At 41.7% G+C, this 22,535-nt stretch overlaps 1 protein-coding gene across 1 annotated transcript in view; it reads left to right on the top strand.

Moving 5' to 3' along the window:
- Window positions 1-22,535, top strand: part of cxadr (CXADR Ig-like cell adhesion molecule) — a 60,930-nt gene that overhangs the window by 19,950 nt on the left and 18,445 nt on the right. The window contains exon 2 of the mRNA XM_069677014.1: window positions 17,737-17,906. Within this exon, the coding sequence (XP_069533115.1) occupies window positions 17,737-17,906 (170 nt within the window). The remainder of the gene's footprint in view (window positions 1-17,736; window positions 17,907-22,535) is intronic.

The following is a 22,535-nucleotide window of genomic DNA, read 5'->3' as shown; positions in this document are numbered from 1 at the left end:
AGGAGAGAGAGACGCCCTGTGTGTACACCCCGCTGAGACATTTGGCTTTCATTTTTATGGTACAAACTGCTGGAAGCTCAGAGCACAAATACTTTCCTTTGATAAACATGATTACATTCAGCAGCCTTACACAATCCTCATCTGGTTTATATTTTATAAGAAATGTGAACTAACCCTGAAAGTTCTCTCTGCGACCTGTGTGATTCACGATGCCACCGCGAGGAAGTTTTACAACCTGTGTAAAGAATAGTGACAACACCGCTGTTACTAATTAAACCAGGCATTTTTCCAGATCACCCATGACGCACAATACCTGTAGAGCTTTGACACAGATTCAGGCTGGTGAGACCACAAACCAGCTACCATTTTAATGCACAAGAGCTAGTTGGCAAAACACTAAATTAGGGGTGTGCACGTAAACTGGTTAACCATTAACCGACTTTAACCCGTTAAAATTAACAGTTTAACTGTTAAATAAAATTGTGTCTTCTTTAAATATGCATATATATTTGGGAAACACATTTGTTGTTGTTAGCTGAGCTGAGCCTGAGAGGAGAGCAAAAGGAAACTAGCACAAAAAAAAAAACAGCATGTGGGACTATTTCACCCAAGACGACGACGACGACAATGTTTTAAATTACGCAGCGCAGTAAATTCAGCGGTGGAACAAGCACAATGCAATACCACATGCGAAGCAAACATCCACAAGCACCCTGACCGGCGGGTCCAGCGGGTCAAACTGAAGCCCGGTTTGGAGAGAAGAAAAAAGAGCTGAAAATGCAGCTGCGTAGTGCCAAGTTGCATTTTAGCCCTCACAACAGACTGCTGGACGGTGCTTCTACGGAGAGAGCTACGTGACAATTACGAGGCCTGGGAGGTGAAATCGGCCATCCTCCTAACAGAGAGTATGGCAGCCAGACACACAGCTGACAACCTCGCGGCTACACTAATTGCTGTGGTGGAGATCTGGGGACTCGCCGGGAAATTGGTTAACCAGTTATTAACCGTAAAGAGTGTCGGTTAACTTGTCTAAAAAAATTCTAAATGCACATCCCTACACTAAATAAAGTCATGTGAAATTCTGTTTTTCTTAAAGGTCTTTCGTAGGCCACAGGTAATCAGGAGGGGCTGCTAGATGAGCTGCTGTGAGCTTAGCTCGTCCTTAGGTTAAGATTCCTTCAGTGTTCATCATACATGAGGTTTCTATCCACAAAGTCCCCTCAAACAGATCTGGTAAGAAAATAGATCAAACCGTCATCCCGTTAAAGATCATTGTTCAAAGTAATGGTGACGTAACTCGAAACACTTTGAAAGTATTCAGCTGGAATTGTTTTTAAGTCCAACGTAATAAAACATGAGACTTATGTAGGCAGTTATAGGAGCTTGGTGTGCCTCAAGAACAAGGCATGGATAGTCGAAGCTTTGTATTGAACAGCCAAATCCCACTCCACTGTAAAAACTCTGAGTGTTACAGCCCTAGATATTACATAACTCCTACACAGAAGGAGAAAACACCTGCGATTTCAACGAGTACCTTAAAACTTTTGCCGTCCTGCCAATTTTTTCTGCCATCAGTTTTTTCATCCTGTTCTGTCCAGAAGGTATTTTCTGCCTGCCGTCTGTTGGGCGCCTGAATCATCGTGATTGCAAACGTCAGATCCTCCGCCATCGTCTTGATGGTCAGCTGCCTCTTTGCATGGCTCTGAGTCAACCCTCCTTACTGTACTGTCACGTGATGGCTGAAATCAGACTCCTGCTGCTCTGCTGTGACTCTGCTACTACTGCTTTAGAGAGAGCAGACTTTCAGTAAATCACTGTGCAGACTGTCGTCTGACTTAGTCATGATACCGTGCTTTAAAAACAGCAATACGAGGAGTGGTGAGCAGGTAATGTAATTGGTGTATGCCTCAACACCGGTTACACTGACTCCCACAGCAAGCCTAATCCTGTTAGAGCTAGATTACATGAAAGTTTAGGAAAGCGACTGTACTCGGTGCACATTTTTTGGCTTTCATTTCCTAAACCACCTGGGACGTGATCAGAAGTGCATTTCATCACATCACCGACATGTGATGGAAGCCTGCCTCTGATCCTCTGTCCAGATTATGTGAGTAAAAGCTTTTTGTGAGCAGCGTCATCCAGGATATTCTGGCAAGTGACATCAGGTCTGATGTCTGTGAAAGGTCAGGTTAAAGTCTAATGCTAAGATAATGTATAATGTTGGTGGCAGACGAAGCAGGGATGTTAATATCACTGGTGGCTGCACAAATACCTCCTGCTGTGTCACACCTCTGCTTTCACTTCCTCCATTAAACTCTGGCTGATGATTGATTAAATCCTCTACCTGATCCGTCCCCCTCTCCTCCTGTAATGAAGATGAAACAGCTTATGTGTGTTTTTCTATTTTGCACCATTTCCCAAGTCATGCAAACTGCTTTCACGTGTTGGCTAATTGCTCGCAGGGAACAGTTTTCTCATTCGTTGTTTTTCTCCTACAAAGTGTGGAGGACATGATTTTGTAATTACTTCTTTGGCATCTCTGAGTGCAGAAAATACTTCAGCTGTTTCAGGTTTGTTTCTCATCTTTGTCACATCTACTGACAGACAGCCATTTTAATAAACAAGCCACACCGGCGTATCTCTGAAACACCTCATATACAGCGCACTCATGTCCCCCTGCCTCTAGTCTGGTTTAATTTCCTGCTCATATGACCACACTGGCACATTTTCTGTTGTTTCCCATGAGGTTGTTATCAGTGGGCTATCTCTGTGCTGCTCCCTGGACTGGCGTCTTGCCTATCAGCTTTACGGCACAGCCAGCCCCCCCGTATTGTCACCATCTCAGTGTGTCCCTGGGCTTCCACAAATCTTGAAGGACACAGGCCTTTTGTTTATTGTGTGTGTGTGTTTCCACAGGTCTCAGAGACACTGGGGGTTCTTATCTGACTCTTCAGGGTTCTTTAGATAAATTTGCCTCCTCCCACGGGGGGATGTGGGGCACTGAGGTGGGAAAGGATGTAGGGTAGTCCTGGGAGGCTGGAAGTGGTTTTTGTCTTGCTTTAGAACAATACATGGAGACGGAGAGGTTGGACAACCGGCACCTGCTTGAGTTCACTGTCCTATGCCTTGTAAAATGCTAATGCTTTCTAAAAATGAGTTAAGAGTCCCTGCAAGAAAAACTGCACCTTTTTGATTTGCCAGCCACTAACCTCCTGAGACGTAAGCCTCTGTTTGGGATTTCTACTGTCTCGTTGATTTTTGGGATACGAAGGGCCTGATAAGTAGAAAACTAAGCATTATCTTTGAACACATAGGAGGTGGGGAGATGATGAAACGTATGTCCTCATAGGTGCTCGCAGATTTGACTCCCACCCTCGCCCTTTGCTGCAAGTCATCCCCCTCTCTCTCCTCCCATGTTTCCTGTCTCTCTAAAGCTGTCCTATAAATGAAGGCAGAAGTGGCCGAAAAAATAATGTTAAAACAAGAAAAAGGTGTCTAGTTTGCATCACATACAGTGATGTTGCTAGGTACGCGTCCTGCGTCTCTGACGCATTAAACTTTAAAAGGACGCAGTTAACTCATTACCATCTTTTCCATACAGAACGAGACATTGTGAACTACGCAAAGTCCCATTTACGTCTCATGAAGATGCAATAGTTACAATAGTGTCTGTTGGAGACAGACAGAGATCAGACCAGAGAGACCTCTTGGTGGTACGTTTTCATGTAGTCCCGACCTGTGGACTGTTGGCTGAGCTCCAGACCACTGCCCAGTGACTGATGTTGAGAAATGTCCCACACAGCAAAATAATAAGAAAAATAGAAATAAAGACATAGGGCAGATCCTCTGCATATACTGTATGTTGAATCAAGAAGATTACCCAGTTTTATATTCCCTAGCACTTCTATTTTTGTTGCTGTGGTTTAGAAACAGGTATCAAATATTTAGAAAGATTTGAAATTCTATCTATTAATTTCAGATACATTTTGAACATACGTGAATATATCCATTAATTATAACTATATCGTACCATACCAACATCAAACGCAAGTTTAACACCACAATTTCTGAAGACATTTTTTTTTATTCAGGACCCATTCAGTTTCTCAGGGACCCACTTAAATCACCACCCCTGGGTTCTGGGGACTCACTACATTGAAAACCTATCAACATCACTGCATGTAAGAACTATTTATTCTCTTGTTAAACGGTTCTTCCAAAATCTTCCCAAGCTTTTATGACTTACATTTACACTTTCACTTTGCATTAACAATAATAAAAGCCCTGTGTTCTCCAAAGAGACCTCCAAGAGACTTCCTAATGAATAGCTTTTAGCTTTATACAAATGCTAACATTTGTCAAATGTGTCTGCCATATCAAACTAAAAAGTTATTAGGCATAAATAAACAAGTCTGATGAGGTTTTGTACCTTGTCCAATTTTCAGCCGGAGTAAATTGGCAATGATGACTGCCTTTTTTTTTTTTTTTTACACTCATTAGTGTGTTTCGGTTTTGCTACCACTACTTTGAAAAGAGAAGCGTTTCTAGAGGAGGTCAACAGGCCTCAGTTTGGCAGAATTAAATATGAGGTGTTGCAAACCAAAGAGGTAATGTGTCTGTAAGAGGATGAAGAGTCACAGGAGTGTGAGTTTGTCTCTCCTTTTCCTCTCTCTCTCCTTCCTTCCTGTCGTTCCCTTCTTCCCTCAGTAGAGACATCAGTTTTACCCAACCTTATGGTGAATTACAAACCTAATTTGGATGTATATAAATTCAAATATTGTTCTACCAGCAGCTGCAGGGATTCATTTTATGTAGAGAACTAAAAGGATTATTGGTAAGCCCTGGCTTTCACATAAAAACTAATTAAATCAGAGTTATTGCCTCCGTCAGTGTGGATGTACATGGATATGTGCAGAAATTGGTCGCCATGGACGTCCATTGCAATGGCATCGGCCACATCCCCCACAGGCTTGTCTAAAAGCTGTCAAATGCTCATGCGGTCGAGTAAAGTGCCTGTCATTCGTCACCCCTTCATCATTTAATGTTCAATTATGTCAAAACAGCCTTTAGGTCATCGCGCTGGGAATTGATGGCAGCTCTGTGTGGCAAGTGGAGCTTTCAGGCTGCATTACAGCACAATCACTATGGCTCAACAGCCCCAGCCCTCTGCAACACTAAATAAACCACGGCCGAGCTCTCCGGCTCTCAGGGCGCCCACATTGCTTCAAATTGAATAGTTCCAGCGGGGGCACTGGGGCGAGCATTCACAGCCTCTTTTTTGAGCAGAGACCAAGTTATGAAGTTATCCTCTGCTGTGCCCGAAATAATTGATGTTCCTCGGCACGGTCACAGGGGATTGTCCCGACTGTTTGTGATGAAGAGAGCGTCTGTGCTGTTTAATTTTCTCAGTCCAGAGCCCCCAGACTGTTATTTTACCATGAATTGTTAATGTTCACACCCACCACCATCATTGCCCATCCAGGAAGATTTGCCACGCTCTTCAAAGCTCTGTCACGCTTGTTGTTGCTTTACTGTTTGTGTTTTTGTTCTTGTGAGTGAGATGCTTTCTTCTCACTCGGTTGGAAGGAAATCTCTGTTTTCAAAACAGTTTTCTGTGTTTGTGTTTTCAAGGAGCACTACACTGAAAATGATTCCACTTGCAGGGTTGTTTAAGTGAAAAAGATTCACTTCAAATTTGTGTATCTTCAAGCTACTGAAAATTAAATCCTCAATATCCTTTGAACAATGTCATTTCTGGCATTATGTACATAACAGTAACAAATCTAAAAAGTGTTAGAAATTAAATTCAACTGATTGCTAATTAAGTTATGCTCGTATATTTATTAGAACAATTCTGCCCTTAATACCACAGAGCAATCATTAGAGCAGGGCTGTAATTGCTGGTGGCGCCCCATGTTGATTCTTTTGTTGATGACCACAGATGAGGCTCACACACTCGTCCTTCACATTCATCAATAAACACTTGCTTTCCCACTCCCCGTGGAAGGAGTATGTTTTCTGCTTTTTCTTGGCGTGGCCACCTTCACTGTCCATCATAAATCTGGCTAAACAGGCTAACAGCACTTAACTCCTCACCTTAGCTCAACTAGCGTTCAGCGTAACTGACCCGACCTGTCGCTGGAGGTTGCTGCAACATTGCTGTGATTGGTTAGGTTCAGGCGTTCACAAACTTGCCAGGAGCAGCATCGTTTTTTATTGACAGCTGATCCTATTATTTTGTATTGGAGAGGGTGGGACATCAGTGTAATTGATTGAACTGAAGTGGGAAGAGGCTTTCAGGGTGCATTTATTGTCTGTGAGTCTGTGACTGAGCTACCTGTTGGAGACACCTCCATCAGAGTAATCTCACAGCATCTTTTAGGCTGATTATTGATGTCCGTAGCTGCTGTGAGACTTAAGTGTGGGCCGATCAATTATCTTAAGATCTGCAGTAATATAGCTCTATTTAAAGATACCAAGCCATCATTTAGCATTGCATTCGTAGCTTTGAGAACAAATAGGGGCATATCAGCCAACATTGCGTGTGTGTGCTAACTGCTAACTATGATATGGATAGCAAAGCAATTTGTAATTCACCATTTAATACCATGATACAATTAAGTTAGATCATTTTCAAATGACAGGGCTTCTGCCTCCTCCTCTGGTTCTGACTCTAACGGCTCAAGGAAGACATCAATCAAATGCTATGCTAACACGGTGTTAAGAAATAGTCCAAAGACAACCTGAGCTGTTTTTTAAACTAGGTTTCATGATGGTTCTTGTAGACGCTTAATGAGATTCTTAACTTTGAAATCATCCATGCATTTTTATATTTGATGCCAGAATTCCCGAGGCTTTAATGCTTAGATCCATCTGCCCACACCTCTTCCTACACATACACACTCTCTGCACACAAACATTTATACATATCATACTTTGATCGTAGTTCTTTGCCTGAAATACTAAATCATTGCTGTCATAGCCATTGAGGCTTACATCAGACCAGTCGCACATGACATTACGAGACGCCAACCTTAAAGAAGGTAAACAAAGGTAAATCCCAGCACACCATCACTGACCTCTCTCACCCAGCCAGCTTTTTCTTGTTGGTGTTGTGAGCCCGAAATAGCCACCACCTTTATCTCCCCATGGTAAGACTGGGCTTTCCAGACTTTACTCCCAAGGATGCTCTTTAAGGTCATAGGGTGGAGAAAGAGGCTTATGAACCGCTGTGGTCCCTGCCAAGACTCTGAGGGTCTTTAGCTTGGCTAGCACAAGGGTCAGGAGAGGTTAGCCTGTCAAACTGTCTCCCGGTTTCAGGGTTTATTGTTGTCTGCTGAAGCTGCTCCTTACAGCGCACAGCTTAACCTCATGTCTGACTGGAAGACCTCTGACAGAACACTTCTGAGTAAATGGTATCCATGCTCAGAAATCCATGTACATGTCACTGAGAAACTAATCTCTTGTGGCTGCAAACAAGAGCTACAATAGGCGGATGAATTGGCCAAGCTAGTGTTAGCTCATTGCAGATATATTTGTAGCAGTGTAAATGCCAGCGGATAAGAAACAGATAGAAATGTCAGACTGGGTTTGAGGTGATTGAGCAACACTGTCACCATTACATACACCAGAGAGCAATGGCAGGTTGATGTTTCTACTGTTCATGTGTATGTTTGTCTACAGCTGGGGGATAAAACTAAATCTATTTAGCGTAATGCATTAACGTTGGTAAACTTTACACAGTTTACTCAATTTGGATGAATCGGCCTGTAATGCAGCAGACAACAGCTAGTAAGTCTGCAGTTTTTTTGCTTGCATGGAAAAATGCACCGGTGTAAAATATGAGTGGATCAGAGGGACACAAAATGAGGTTGAATGTGAGCTCTAGTTATCCTCGAAATATGAGACCTCTGCAGATAATTCTGCTCCAGGTAGAAAACAACAACAACAACAACAACCCCAAAACAAGCTGAGCTACGAGAAACAAGCTGAGCTAATGTAAGTGGCAGCTCAGCTAGCAGTCCCTCCTGATGTGTCTGTGGAAGATGGTTGGAGACTCACTGGCTGCTGTATTCAGTGTTTTTACCTTTTTAAATGATTTTTCCTTAAAGAAGAGAAAAATACAGCCTTAAAAAATTCAAATTAGGGATGTACTGATGCATCGGCTGAACTTAATTCATACTTTCTCAAAGCCTGAAGAAATTAATTAATTTATAATTAAAGTTAAGTTGGCCCCTTATCCAACAAGGGCATTAATAATTACGAGAATTACAGTTACAAATTGTATCGGCCCTGATTTTCTCAATCGGTGCATCCCTATTAAAAATGTAAAATAGAAAACCTAATGCATGTTAATAAACTACACTAAAGTTGAATGAATGAACTGTGCTTTTTTTAGGCGTCCATCTTTAACAGGATACCCTTCAAACTGAAAGCATTATGAAGTTACACTTTGATCAATTTGTGAAAAAATATTGTGATCATATTCATTGGCCATAAAACCCAGCCCAATGTTGGTCAAAAATCATCAAGACTGTTTGTTTGTATGTTCAGATCTCTGGGCTACACAGGAGAAAGGTCTTCTCAAAGTCTGTTGTTAAAATGTCGTGACAAATGCCCCATATGAGGTCTCCAGACTGCTTACCATTTGCCAAAAAGATCTATTTATTTCACGTTGATAAAAAGAAGATAATTTCTGGTGAAACTGTGTCAGTGTTCCCTTCTAATAAAAGCATGTGGATATTTCTAAAGGTGCTTCACCAGGACAGAATTGAGCGGCGTTTGCTGACTTCCACAAAGCTCTTCCTGAATGATGAGCTAACGTTAACTTTCCTTTTCATTACTCTCCCTTCTGTCCTCACCTACTTAACCCCTCTCTCTCACTCCCTCTCTCTCGCCCTCATGCCGTCTCTTAAGCACCATCGCAACCTTCTCCGAGGGATTGGTTGCCAGGAGACAGGATTCGCTCCCCATTGTATGCCGACAAAGGTGGAGGGGGGTGGTGGGTGGGTGGCGGCGGTGGGTTACAATCAGCAGGGCCGGAGAGAATTGGAAGTCTAGGGGACTGAAGCTCCACAATCAGGGGTGTGTTAGAGCAGAGGAGGACAGGCAGGGAGGGACAGAGAGGTGAGGAGGGGGGGCTGGGGGAGTGAATGGGAGTGGGGGTACTGGGTGGAGCGCGCTGACACCCTGAATTCCTCTTGTTCATTCCCGGTCACCCAGTAACCACGCTGGGATGTGCTGTGTCAGACAGTGGTGGAGACGCTCACAGAGACAGAGGCGACCATGGATAGTTATTAAGACCGAGTTTTTAATTAGCCAGCGTGCCCCCTCCCCCTACTGTGCAGACACACACACACACACACACACGTACAGTAAGATGCACATTAAGCACACAGTGAGCTCAAGGAAATTGTGTGTCTGGTGTCCATGCTTGACTTCGCTTACCTACAGTCTATTTTTCATACTTTCCTTGGACTGTGATGATGGTTTCTCATCATCCGATTATATTACCTTCAAGGAAGAAGGCCAGTTTACTTTAGCTCTGCTGCCATTACTCTAAATAAAGACTGGCGGTCACACTATATAAGCCAGTGATTATGTGGAGCGCCGTCTAAACGAAGCAGACTTTGAGCTCTGTGAAGTCATTTCTGCTCCGAGTCACGTGCCCCAGAGTTCACAAACTGTGTGCGCAGTGTTTGTTGATGGCTGAGAGTTACTTATTAACTCTGTGACCTACCTTTTTGAGCACGCTTACAGGGTTGTTTGTGTTACTCCGCCATGAGGAGCTAGTGGTTATGTTGAATTATAGTGTTTGTTCTGACCAGCAGTCATCTAGATTGCAATATCTTGGCTAGCTTTGTCACAGGCTGTTATTTTTTAATTAGTCATGATAGTCTGAGATCTTAAAGGCAGTTTTAGATTCAGTAACGGCTGCTTACATAAACACAATATGTTTAACCATTTGGCTTACTTTATGTGTGAGCTGTATTTCTCTTTTTCCTCTGGCTTCCTCTTACTGAATTTAAGTAGTTAGGACTCAGCTGAAAAAAGTAGTGTCATACACTTTCATTCACCAATCAGGTTTAAGCAACGTTTGAATCAAATCTCCAAGATTTTCATTTAAATAAATGTCTGTTGAGTCTCTATCTATCGCTGAATGAGGTAATGCAGTGGTGATCGAGCCTACGGCCCACTGATGAAGCCTTTGCATTTTCAGTTTTACAGACTGGCTGTCTGATGCGACTGAAGCGGCGCCCAGTTAGTGACGCGTTTTCCATCAGCCAGCAGTGGTTGGTCTGCCAGAGAGGGTAGGCGGAGCATAGAGGCTGCTTTTCCGCTTTTTCTGCAAGTGTTGCGAGTAAACAGTAATTTACTATGGCTGAACAAACAAAGACGCTCAGATGAAGGCAAACAGTCTAAAAGGGAAAGCGACCGTCAGCCAGGAACATTTAGTTACAACTATAGGTGTCGCAAAAGAAAACGAAACAGAGATATTCAAGATTACAACTTTAAGGTTGGGCTAATTGACAGTGCTATCACATATTCCCGAAGGCTATTGACCCCAGAGTCCTATACCACAGTAATGGTAAGATATCAAAAGCTACACCCACATGACCTTCCCCTATTATTGTTGACTATGTTGTCTATTGTTCCTTTTTTTATATAGTCCAGCACCACACAAAACTCTTGTATCAGCCATCATTAGTCTAATGTTCACCATTGACCCTTGTTCTCCTGCCCTCCTTCATCATCTTTGTTGTGAAAACTCAACACAGTCAGAGAAGTCATGTTCAGTTCTAAAATTCCCATTGTGACACAGTGTCTCAAACAGCAGCAGAGCAGGTTGTTACATTACTTAACCACCGTCTGGTTTAAAAGTAGTTTAGCTGACTTCACTGACACTCATTGCTAGAGCAGCAGACTGGAGTCGAGCTGTCTTGCCTCACTTTGTCTGACGTCATTCTATCCTTTGTTTCTATCCCTTCTCTCTGCCTCTATTACAGATACTTTTGTGGTTTGTGGTGGTTTTGAGACTTTAGTTTTACAGCCTGCCATAATGTTGCTGCTACATTGCTCTCTGTGTACACAATACTAGAAAATACCAAATGTCCCCACCCAAACACAACATCATCGTCCATCAGGATGTTTCACTCTTAACATCCGCATATTCCAATTTGGTCATCGCCCAACACTAGTGGGAATATTTGATTATGTTACCACCAGCAATGGAATATGATTACACCACACCCACACTGATTAAAACAGATATGTTTTCATGATTTATATCTGTTATTATAAATACCAAAGGAAGTTCTTTGAAAGTTTAACTTTGATGGTTTCACGCTGAGTAATACATGTTCAATGTTGCAGAGAGAAATATCACCAGGGTGATACCAGGGTTATAGATTAATTACTTTACTTCAGGGTTTTGTTTGGATCAATCAATTTTACAGGATGTAATCTTCATTATTTCTTTGTGTTTACTCCTGGTGTTCAGATTTGACTGCGCTCAGCTGGACACGTAAGCTTTATCTCCCTCCTTCCTGTTGTGTTTACAGGCCCATTCATTAGACTTTTCATTAAAATGATTAAAATGATGGCTTCTCTCTCCATTACAGTGATTTGATATTGCATGGAAAGGACGGCCATCTGGGTGCTCATAAGTGTAAAAATGCTCTACTGTATTTTTCTCACACATGCTTTCACTGCTGAGGATGATGATCGTACATAAAGTTTTAGGGCTGGGAAATATATCTGATCGAACTGGATATTTTATCGATAGTTTTGTGTTTTGACCTTTTAAAACATGTCACAAATCATAACTATTTCATCTGTCATTTTACTTGTTAATGACAAAGAAAGCAACAATCAAAGCTGCCTCATCAGGACTGTGTGTGTGTGGTTTGATTAGATTTTATTGACAGTAAATGGAAACATGAGCAATAAATCACAGTGTCGCCATCACAGCGCGAGTCAGGTGTTGCTGACTTTGGTATTTAAAAATAAATGACCTCACCTGTTTCCAGATGAGCCCACCTGCTTCAAACCGGTCAGAAAAGCAAGAGCAGAAACACAAATACAGAAATCATCATGAGAATTAACTAGGGGTGCTGAAAGGAATTGATTCATGTCAGAAATGAAATTCTTACTTTCTACAATTCAGAATCGATTGGAAACTTTCAAAAATATAAACAAACGTTGTTTTTTCATCCCAAGTAAATTTTCACCAGCAGCCGGATTGTGCACGGCAAACCGGCTGCATGCATTGTTTGCCGTGCACTCATTAAGCAAAAACAAATGATACCTTTCTTAGGTTTGCCTCAAATATAAAAGCTACATCACCTTTGCACCCCTTTTGTAACAAATAGGGAATTTTTTGGTGAATCAAGAATTGATTTTGGACAGGAGGAGTCCAATTTTAATTGAATTGTGAGACATTGAAAGATTCACACCCCTAGAATTAACCTAACTGTATATGCATATAAAACAGAAAATGTGTTTATTAAGGACTTTTTTTAATCACTTTTTTTTCCATGTCCTTTAACATCGTCTGTCTGTCTACCATCATTGCACATTTACTGACACTTTTAGGAAACCTCTTTATCAGGGCGGTGCAAGAATGTGGAGATTCAATATGTAGCACACTACAGGGGTAATATTCAGTATGTTGTGACGCAAGGTGAAACATTGCAATTTCTAAATTGTAGGAAAACTGTCAATATAAAGAACGCAGCAACATATGCATAAAGTCCAAGTAAATTAAACTCATTTTATTCAGTAAGCAGAACAGCAGATTTGCATTTGCCTATATTATCAAAAAAAATAAAATCTTGGCAGGTAAAGTAATTAATACTAGTATTTAACTTAATTTATATAGCACCTTTAAAAATGACTTTGAAAGTAAAAGCAAGATATTCAGGTTAGGGTATCAATGTTTTGAAGAACTGTACTGTATTACAATACATGATATCCTGATACTAAAGTGTTTTGACATTTATTTAATCAATTAATCAATCAATTCTTATTTATAAAGCGCCAAATCATAACCAAAGTTATCCGAGGACACTACAAAAAGAGCAGGTCTAGACTGTACACCACTTCTCTTTATACTCTCAGTAGCTGGATTAAACTGGTTTATAGATCCCCTTTTGATGATTGATTGTTGCATTTTCCTTTTAAGTACACTGCACACTGTTCACTGTGTTTACGTTCCGCTGCCTCGGCTCTGCTGTCACCTGAGCCACCAGACAGGCAGGTTTGAAAGCAAACCAGTGGAGGGGAAGAGATCCTGAAATTGAACTTTTCTCTGTTTGTACTCTGCCGAACAGAAGAGGCCTGTGGCTGAGCTGTAATTTAAACAAATGCTGCCTCGCGCCTCACAGCTCTGTCATTTATTTAACAGGTACATCAGACAGTCAGAGAAACCCATCCCCGAGACAAACTGTTCCAGCTGAATACTCCCCTTTTCTCCCAGAATGCAATTTTCCTCCCCTTACTATCCAAACGGCTTTGAAAAATGGCTCGGCCTCTTGAAGTGCTTGATGAATTGACACAGCTTTCCGTCATGCAGATGCCAAGCTGTGTATACCGTTTTGACAGTGATGGACACATATCTCAGTTCTCTCTGTAGTGCTCCCCGTTTCTCCTCCTTTTCCTGGAGGCGACGGATCGTTCCCATCAAGGGCGTCTGTCAGAAGCTGTGGGCTGAAACGACCAGCTGCAGCACCGGAAGCCTGGGAATAAAACTATGCTTTCGCTTTGCAACCATATCAAATGCTTACAGGCTCTGCGCTTCAACAATAGTGGGTGTGACTGAGACTGTCACTCTTCTTTATGTGTGTGGGAAAGCCTCCGTGGTGTCTGTTCACTCAGTTACCCACCACAGCCCAGAGAAAAGTGAGCAATGAGGCCAAAACGAAGCTGATGGACATGAGATAAGGCAGGGACCTCAACCTGAAGATCACACCCTTCTTGCCTTGAGGACCACTGTCTAGAAACGTTTCAGCTCTTTGCCTGAATAGCCCAATTGCAACTAGAGGAAACATTTAATATCATTTAGTTTGCATATGTGAAGTCCTAAGCGGTCACCTTGACTTGACTCAGTACAAATGACTTTGCCTTGGTTGGTGCTCTGCTGAGGGCCTTGGTTCATGTCTGCTGGCCTGGCAACCTGTACATATTTAGCAAAAACTTGTGGCATTACTTGCCACACATAAGAAATAAATATTAGCATGATTGACTGATGTGAAATGTAATTTGAAGAGACACGAATTAAGCTCACATTTGTAAATCAACAAACTTGGCGTTTGTTATTCCTCCGCTTCCTCCTCCTCTTCGTCTGACTGGTCAACCAAGCTAGGACTATTTGTTGCACATTTTTGCAAAGCTTAACGGACAGAGAGGAGGAACGTTGAATTATATTTCTTGCTCGAAAATATATTAAACTGGGAGGAGGGGTTCATGGCATCCCTTGCTAAATGAAGTCGCACCTCAGAAATTCCTTGAAAGTTATCAGGAGCGATCGCCTTTAGAGATGGGCCATGAACTTATAAAGAAATCTTTCAAGTTCAAGCGACTATTATCTCATCTTAAAAATCTATTTTTTCCATTGTTTTTACAGGCGCCTTGTTGTAATGCAAACTATCATCAGACAGTGGCTGTAGCGCATCTGGAAGCTGTTTGCTAACTGCCATTTTATAACAGTTGTATAACAGAGTTGTGAAAAAGTAAATGGATCACTCTCTCTCCTTATGTGTGTGTGCATGGGGGTCGGTCAGCTTTGAAAAATAGTCGGTGAATATGGAATAGTATTTTCATCTCTAATGATTATACCTCTGCATCTCCAGACATCCCCACTATTCGTTCTGCACAGTGAGCAATGCTTATATTAACATCTCTCATTAAGGATCATCCATTCAGTGTTTATATATTGGCAAGTGTTGTGAATTAAAAGCAAACACTAGTTATATATTCAGGTTTCCCCAGAGAGAACATAAAACGCTCCTGTTGGCGCCGAATGCTATCAGGGAGAGATGTATTTTTTGGATGATGATATCCTTTCCAGGAGGGCTGATGAGGCTTGGAGAGAATTGGGTTTGATGGCAACAGGAGGAGGGAAGCTGTTTGCAAACCTTTGTGCTGTCATGCTGGATGTCCTTGTCATTTTTCACAGTAAAGCACAGTGAGACTGCGAGAGAGTCTCCCGCTTTGTGAACAAACCACACCGTATCCTGCCAACCTAAGCTCTCATATGTGCAAATTGTACTATGTGTTATAGCTGTTTTTGTCCACCTCATGTATGGTACATGAATTTCTTTTTAGCATACGGTTCTACTCCTTTCTTTTGGCTTTCTGCTTTTTCTACAAATGAATTAAACAAAGGTAGAGGCATAAACTTCCTGTAGACCATACATAGTTTAAATGTGGTTATAGCCCTCGTACAAACCCTCTGAGTAGAAGAAGGACCCATAATGCACTTTGAAACAGTAGTTACGATTCCTTTGTGTTTGCATGGATGCACCTACCCTCTTTGTCTTTTATGGAAACCTTGTAATAAGAACAGAGCCATTTCCAGGAAGAGAAAGGAGGTTAAGTGTTTACAGTTGCCGTGTTTGGCTCCTGCTTCAACAATTATCCGAGCACATTAGAGTCAGCTCCATCTGTCAGTGAAAAGCAGGTAAATGAGATGCAGATGTAGCCGAGGACAATTCTCTTTCCTCATGAGCAGAAAATTTCACTTACGTGCGTTTGGTGTCATTTGTGCGAGGTGATAAGTGTAACACATTTACAGCGCCTTTTAGCAGCAACATATTGTGGTGATTTCTCTCTTTTTTTAAAGCCGCTCTCCCCCCGCTCGCTGAGTGGAAGGTGGCAGGCTGTCAGAAGGATTTTAATGTGTCGAGGCAGCATGTGACAACTCCATTCTCTATGGACTGTGTTCCTCGCCGCGGCTTAAATCTCTCACTGAATGGAGAATCTTAACCCAGTTGATGTCACCAGGAATTTATGTTTATTCGTTTCTAAGAATAAATGCTTAAGAATCTGCTCTCGTTTGGTGATGGGCTGCATTTTCTCTTTATTATTATGATCACCGTTCCTTCAGCGAGGCTGCGTTCTGCTCCGGTAGTCTCTTTTCTCACTGTGCGATTTACATGATGCATATTTTAAGAGTTACTTCTCAGACAAGATGTAGCAATACTTATTTTATGAGTGACACAATCCCTGCATCAAAACATTTGACAGCTGCTCCTGTAAAGTAAGTCGCTACAACAATTTTCAGTCAGACATTTTGCACGCTGTTCAAAATGAACATTGTCATGTATCACTAAAAACAGGATAAACACGTGCAGCTCTAAGTAATTATTCATCAGGGAGGTTCTTTCAGGCAGAACGATGTCTGTGTTTGCTTAAGTACAGGTCCTTCCCTCCTTTATGGAGCTCACTGCGGTTTTGCCACTTCAGTCTCGGGATGAACAAACTATTATAGAAACACACTTAAAAATAAAGAAATGTGTTTTTGCTGTCAAAGCTAGAGAGGAAAACAAGATCAAATTGTATGAATAGATGACATATTGTTGCCTGGTACGATCTTTCTGGCTGTAGTGTTGCGCTTCTGAATTACTGCTAATTAACAGTGAGAAGAGGTTTTTGTTCTAATAAAAGCCTTTAGCAGCTTCATTATGTCACTGAGTCTGAATGAACTGTAATAAAAACATCACCTCATAGTTTTCAGAGATGCAATAGAGAGGAAAAGTCTCCTTTCAAGCTGTTTCTGACACTTAATTCCTCCTGAATAAGTTTAAAACATATTCATCAAGAAACGTTAAAGTGTGTGCAGACTTAAAGATCCTCCTGGTCCAACAAGGCTGGTAAAATCCTATTCAGATGCTCTCAGCCTCTGTGTTGCTTTAGCTGTATGAGCCTTTAGGTATCTGCAGGTCTTGAAAGGTCTTAAAAAGCAGTGTTCTTCAACAGGCCTTTAAAGGTTGAAGGTGAAAAGTCTTACATTAAAGTTGTAATCTTGAAGATCTTAGTTTCGTTCTCTTTTGCGGAACCTAAAATGGTAACTGCGGGAGCACGCTTCAGATATCCAGACAGTGTTGCATGTGAGACGTCCACGGTTGGCTCCCTTTGTTACTGTTGTAACTCTTTGTCACGATTGTCATCCATCTTTTCTTTGTTTGTTCAGCCATAGTAGATTACTGTTTACTCGCAACACTTGCAGAGAGCAGAAAAGCAGCCGCTTAGCTCTGCCTACCCTCTCTGGCAGACCGACCACTGCTGGCTGATGGAAAACGTGTTTTTTTCTGCGAAAGTCGCCACACACACCCAGTCTGTAATACTGCAAATGCTTTCATCAGTGGGCCATAGGCTCAGTCACCATTGTGTTACCTCATTCGGCGATAGATAGTGACTCAACAGACATTATTTATTATGTAAATCATCGAGATTATTACTTTAAAGTACAAAAGCCTGCAATATTTACACTTGACAAGTTGGTTAATCCATCCATCCATTTTTATCTGGGTCCAGGTCAAATGTTTTGATACATTTCCAAGAATCATACGTTCATGTACAGCTGGGATGTAATGACAAACTGATTTAAATGTCATAAAAACAATATACATAATAAATAAATGTCGACCTTATTGTCTCCGCTGTGTTTCCATCATTCTTTGCCCTCTTTCTGAATGTTGACATTAATATTCCTTCTCTGTGTGTGTCTCTGTGCAGGTTTGGCCTCTGGTCTGGAGATAACGACTTCGGGGCCGTCGCCCATAGAGAAGGCCAGCGGTCAGAGTGTGAAGCTGGACTGCCAGTTCTCGTTGGCTGCCGAAGACTCTGGACCTCTGGACATCGAGTGGAGCTTGCTGTCCTCCGACAACCAGAATGAGGACAAAGTGGTACGTGTTGATGAAGTTAGATGTCAAAGACAGCGTATGAGCATATGAAAGTACATTTTGCAGTTGTCTGCTCTCCGATCTACTTTTATTTAGCCCAGTCATTTGATCTAAAATCAAAGAAGAAGAGCTTTGTTCTTGTTTTTAGAAGGTCGTTGATGGAAGATTCTTCTGTTTGTAACTCTAGATAGATTTAAAGATTTGAAAGGCAATAAAAGGCTTATGATAGGGGAATTTATGTTGATAAATATGATAAACATTTGTCATTTTTGCTTCATAGTAATTGCTCAAACAGCCTTTCCAATCCTAGAAATGATCACAACAACAGCAAGTCAACTGCAGTTTTTAGTTTGCACAGCAGAAATTAAAACATTTCCAACTGACTACTTTCTTACTGTTAAAAGTCCTGTCACAATAAATGTATAATTCTTTGTAATTCTTAACTATATCTTTTAACCAGATGAAGGGTTTTAGTCATCAGACATCTGTGAGTTAAGAGAGACACAAGCTTTCAGCAGCAGCTCGGCTCACAGCCCATGAAGCCCTGCCAAAGTGTATCAAAGTTGTGCCAAAAGTTTATCCAGTGTTTCATTGGTTTGAATTACAGGGTATATTTGTTTTGGAGAGGGGGTTAAAACCGTTGTGAGCGAAGAACACTGAACCCATAAAACTGAGCTAAAGTTGGCTTCTCTGCTAACATCCCCTCTTGACATCCTGTCCACCAAAAAGCGTTGAAAGAGACGCTGATTTTTCAACATCAAGCTGGTTTATTCTGGGGGGGGGGGGATTTGGACGTTTTAAATACCTGGTCAGTTTGTTTTGGAGAGGAGGAGCTCCTCCTGTTAGACATGTCTGGAACAATGAAAACTGAATGTATCCATACCTCATAACTGACCTTGTGCCGTTACCTGCAGCCCAGCTCACAGCGCCACTTGACGTCCTGTGTCTGCTAAAGAGTGTATGAGAAACTCTGATGCTCAAAGAGAACTGCTTCATGGGGATAGACGACTTAAGTGCATGTTAAAGTCTCCAAGATATTCATTTAATTAATTAATCTCAATTACTCGCATATCAATGATATCATATGCAGACTTCCACTTGCACACTCTAATTGTTCTCTCTTCTTCACCTTATTAAGTTATAATTCACAATTTACTTTAATCTGATCACTTTGCTTTGCTTCAGTCCCCCAACACACCTGCACCTCTGCTCTCTGCACAGCTGCTGGCCCCGCCCCCCTCTTTCTGTCTGTCTCTCTGTCTGCTTTGTTGACTGTCTTCATCAGCAGTCTGTTTAATGAAGTCACAGAAGTTAAATATTTTCTCTCGTAATTCAAAACAGCACAGCGTGTGCACGAGGGACGTTATTAATGACGTAGCGATCAAAACGATCGATTGTTACCAAATGACGTGCGCCTTTTATAAGCTTTATAAACAGCGGCAATCAATGCATTTACAGAAGGAACATACAGAGACACACTAAAGGATTTTTTACATTACGTAACAGAGCTGCATATGATTGTGTGTGGACAGAGGGCGCCCGATGTCGGACCCTCTTCTGCAGTTAGAACACTGAGGAGTAAACTGGTGCCGCTGTTGTTTATTTGGTTGCAACAAATTCAGGTGTGATTGACATCCTGTGACTCCTGTCACTGTTTCAGTGCTCTTCCTCGACAAGGAGAGCGGGCAAACGACTGTTTATTTGGAGCGGACATCTCTGTCGGGACAACTTCGGGACACGTCATATAAATCTGAAGCAGCAGCGAGCCGCCGCTGCAAAATGTATGTTGCAGAAACACTGAAAGAAGCTTCTGGTTTCTCCAGGGTTCAGTCACTGTAAGGATACCTCTAAAACTGGCAGCATTAATATTTTATGTCATGTTTCTTTACTTGAGCAGGGACAATGCACAAAGAACATTAACCTAATGTAAAACAAGGAGAGATGTATTACACCAGGTTTAAGCTAATTGCTATTTTCTGCCTGTAGTCCCTGGGCAGGTAAGTAAAGTAATAAAATAGTAAGAAGACATAGACATTAATAGGAAACTAGAGATTGTTAATGTATTAAATATATCTCCCACCCCCCAAACACACAAGATTACACACAAAACTACATATAAATGAGCCGCACAACCCACACAGAACTCGACATTATAAATTCAGTCATATATGGTGATCAATGTTGATATTGTTCAATGAAGAAAAAACTAATGTGACCATATTGTTTACCATATTGATCAGCCATATTTGCAAGAGGTGAAATGCAATACAGCGTCAGTGCTAGGTGTGTATTTCCTCGAGCTGTTGCCGTGTTAGACAGGAAGTACATAGTAAAAAAAAGACAAATGTAATTAGAGCCACTTGCTCTTCTATTGAGCATTTGTTCCCTGCAGTTCTCTCACAGTCCCTCAGTGGGAGGGAGGGGAGTTCTCTGTATCACAGCCAAAGTCTTTCCTTTCCAGCATGGCCCTCAGCCATGGAAAGGGACGACTGCTACTCTACAGGATCTCCTCATTCCCCCGGGCCTTTCACAACCACAGAGACAGATTCTCGCTACAGATAATTTCAGTGGTGTGGTCCTCCCCCGTGGCTCTCCACTCCCCCACCTCCCACCTGTCACAAAGCCTTCCCATCCCTCTCCTCCACTCTCTTTTTTCCCCCTGTATCCTGTGGCTTTAGTCTTCTTCTCTTTTTTTGGCCAAATGTTAGAAATAGGTCACAGGCTCATCATTAGGCTCCTCCGTCTCTGTCATCCACCCCTGTCCTTTCTGACCACTGAGCTAACCCGGGTCGACCCACACCAATTACCTCCATCTATTTCTCCTCTTTACTGCTGTTTTTACTCAAAGCCTTATTCACTGGAGAAGTGGAGTTGGAGTTAAAAGACCTCTCATTGTGATTTAGTCTTGATGTGTCAGTGGTTTTATAATGAAATGTAAATTTCAGTTCTCTTAAATGTGGAGGAGTTTCAGGTCCAGGGATAAAAATGAGAAGAGGGACTTTTTTAATCTATTTGAGAATAATGGTGATTTGTTGAGAATAAAGTTGAAAGAATAGAGTTGGCTGATGTCTTCCAAATTGGCTTATGAGGATGTCCAGAGTGAAACATCAGGAAGGACCATGATAGCGTTGTTTTATTGTTGGGTGTATAGAATAAGGGCCAGGCATTTTAAAGAATAAATTAAAGGTTGAAGATTTATTTTTATGTTTGCTGAGAATAGAGTCAAAATGTGCAGACTAATCAAAACAAAACATTTCATCCTCTGATTTAATTTTTTTTTATTATTAATTAATACCACTCATACTGAAAGTTTGACTTTATTCTGCAAAGGCTACATTTTTTTAAATCGGTCATGTTCTCCTCCTGGCCTTGCCCTAATACTCTGAATCTCATTGATGCTACAAGGAATAACAGATCCAGTGTGGGTGGTTCCCCGGTGGGGCCTCTCCCTGTACATGTACGGATGCAGCTGTAGAAATATATCAAATGATCTCAGTTGTATCTGTTTCCACAGTTTGTTGTCTTTATTACATGCCTTTTTGCTGAGCTCTTATCTGCACACCCATGAATGTTGCCAAACCTTAGTGGGAATTTAAACAGGCCAGACATCTCTCCCTGAACGCATTTGTTCTCCTTGACCTATCACGTTTATTCACCATATACACACACGCTCACATTCGTATGGCCTTTAACCAGGGTGAAGTGAAGCTCAGAGCGAATTCTTTGTAATTAGCCGCTTGCTAATTCCAAGGGGCTGCTTTAATATATGTGACAGTGTTAAATGGGATTAGGCCGATCTGGCAGGACCAGAACTGCGAGGTCAGGCGAGGAAATGAGAATGGAGGCTAAACTTTATAGCTAGAGGCTCCAACATGCTCAGAAGCATGGAAGACCTTTGCTCACATGGTGAGCGATGAGAAGATCCAGGGCTGCTCTTAAAGGAACAGACACGATCAGATAAAACTTTTAAGTGGAGAATTCGTCTGCAGGATCAGTTCACAGGGTCACGTCACTCTGGAAACTTGAAGCCCTGTTTCTATAAAAGGGAGGTGGTTCTGTGCTGTGCCTGCCATGTGCAAATGAAGTGGGTTTGACTGCATTGTGTTATGAGAAGGTGCATATTTCTCCAGATTGTTTTTGAGCATTTTATTCTCCAACCAGCAGCAACAGCAGGCGTAGATGTGAAGAAAACAAATTCAAAGCATTTCTCTTGCATACATGCTCTCAGGGCAAGACAAGGAGAGGATATACTCCTATATAAAGCCTAAGAGAAAGTAGATCAAATGCAAAAATGTAGATGTGCATAAACTTACCTGTAGTTGGGGAGAACGAAAACATGCACGTGCAGCAAACACACAGTACACTTTACCGTAGCATGCCACAAAGCAGCCCTGCAACACACACGTCTCGACACTTCTCCTGTAATTAGTAGATTAATCCATGAAAAGAAATGAACTGCAACTCTAATACATGACAAATATTATACACTGACTTTACACAAGTTTAAGTAACTTAAAGCTCCTGTGAGGAGTTTTTCACTGGTTATGGAACAGACTGAAATTTGTTCTGATTACTGATTATTGATTGATTGATTATTTTTATGTAGTTATTTTTAATGCCTGAAACTGCTGG

Source organism: Semicossyphus pulcher, unplaced genomic scaffold, assembly GCF_022749685.1.
Source record: "Semicossyphus pulcher isolate SPU_LCO1_2020_fin unplaced genomic scaffold, fSemPul1.0.p SCAF_10, whole genome shotgun sequence".
Taxonomy (NCBI): domain Eukaryota; kingdom Metazoa; phylum Chordata; class Actinopteri; order Labriformes; family Labridae; genus Semicossyphus; species Semicossyphus pulcher.
The sequence above is the reverse complement of the archived record's forward strand: the minus strand, read 5'-3'. Positions and strand labels throughout refer to the sequence as shown.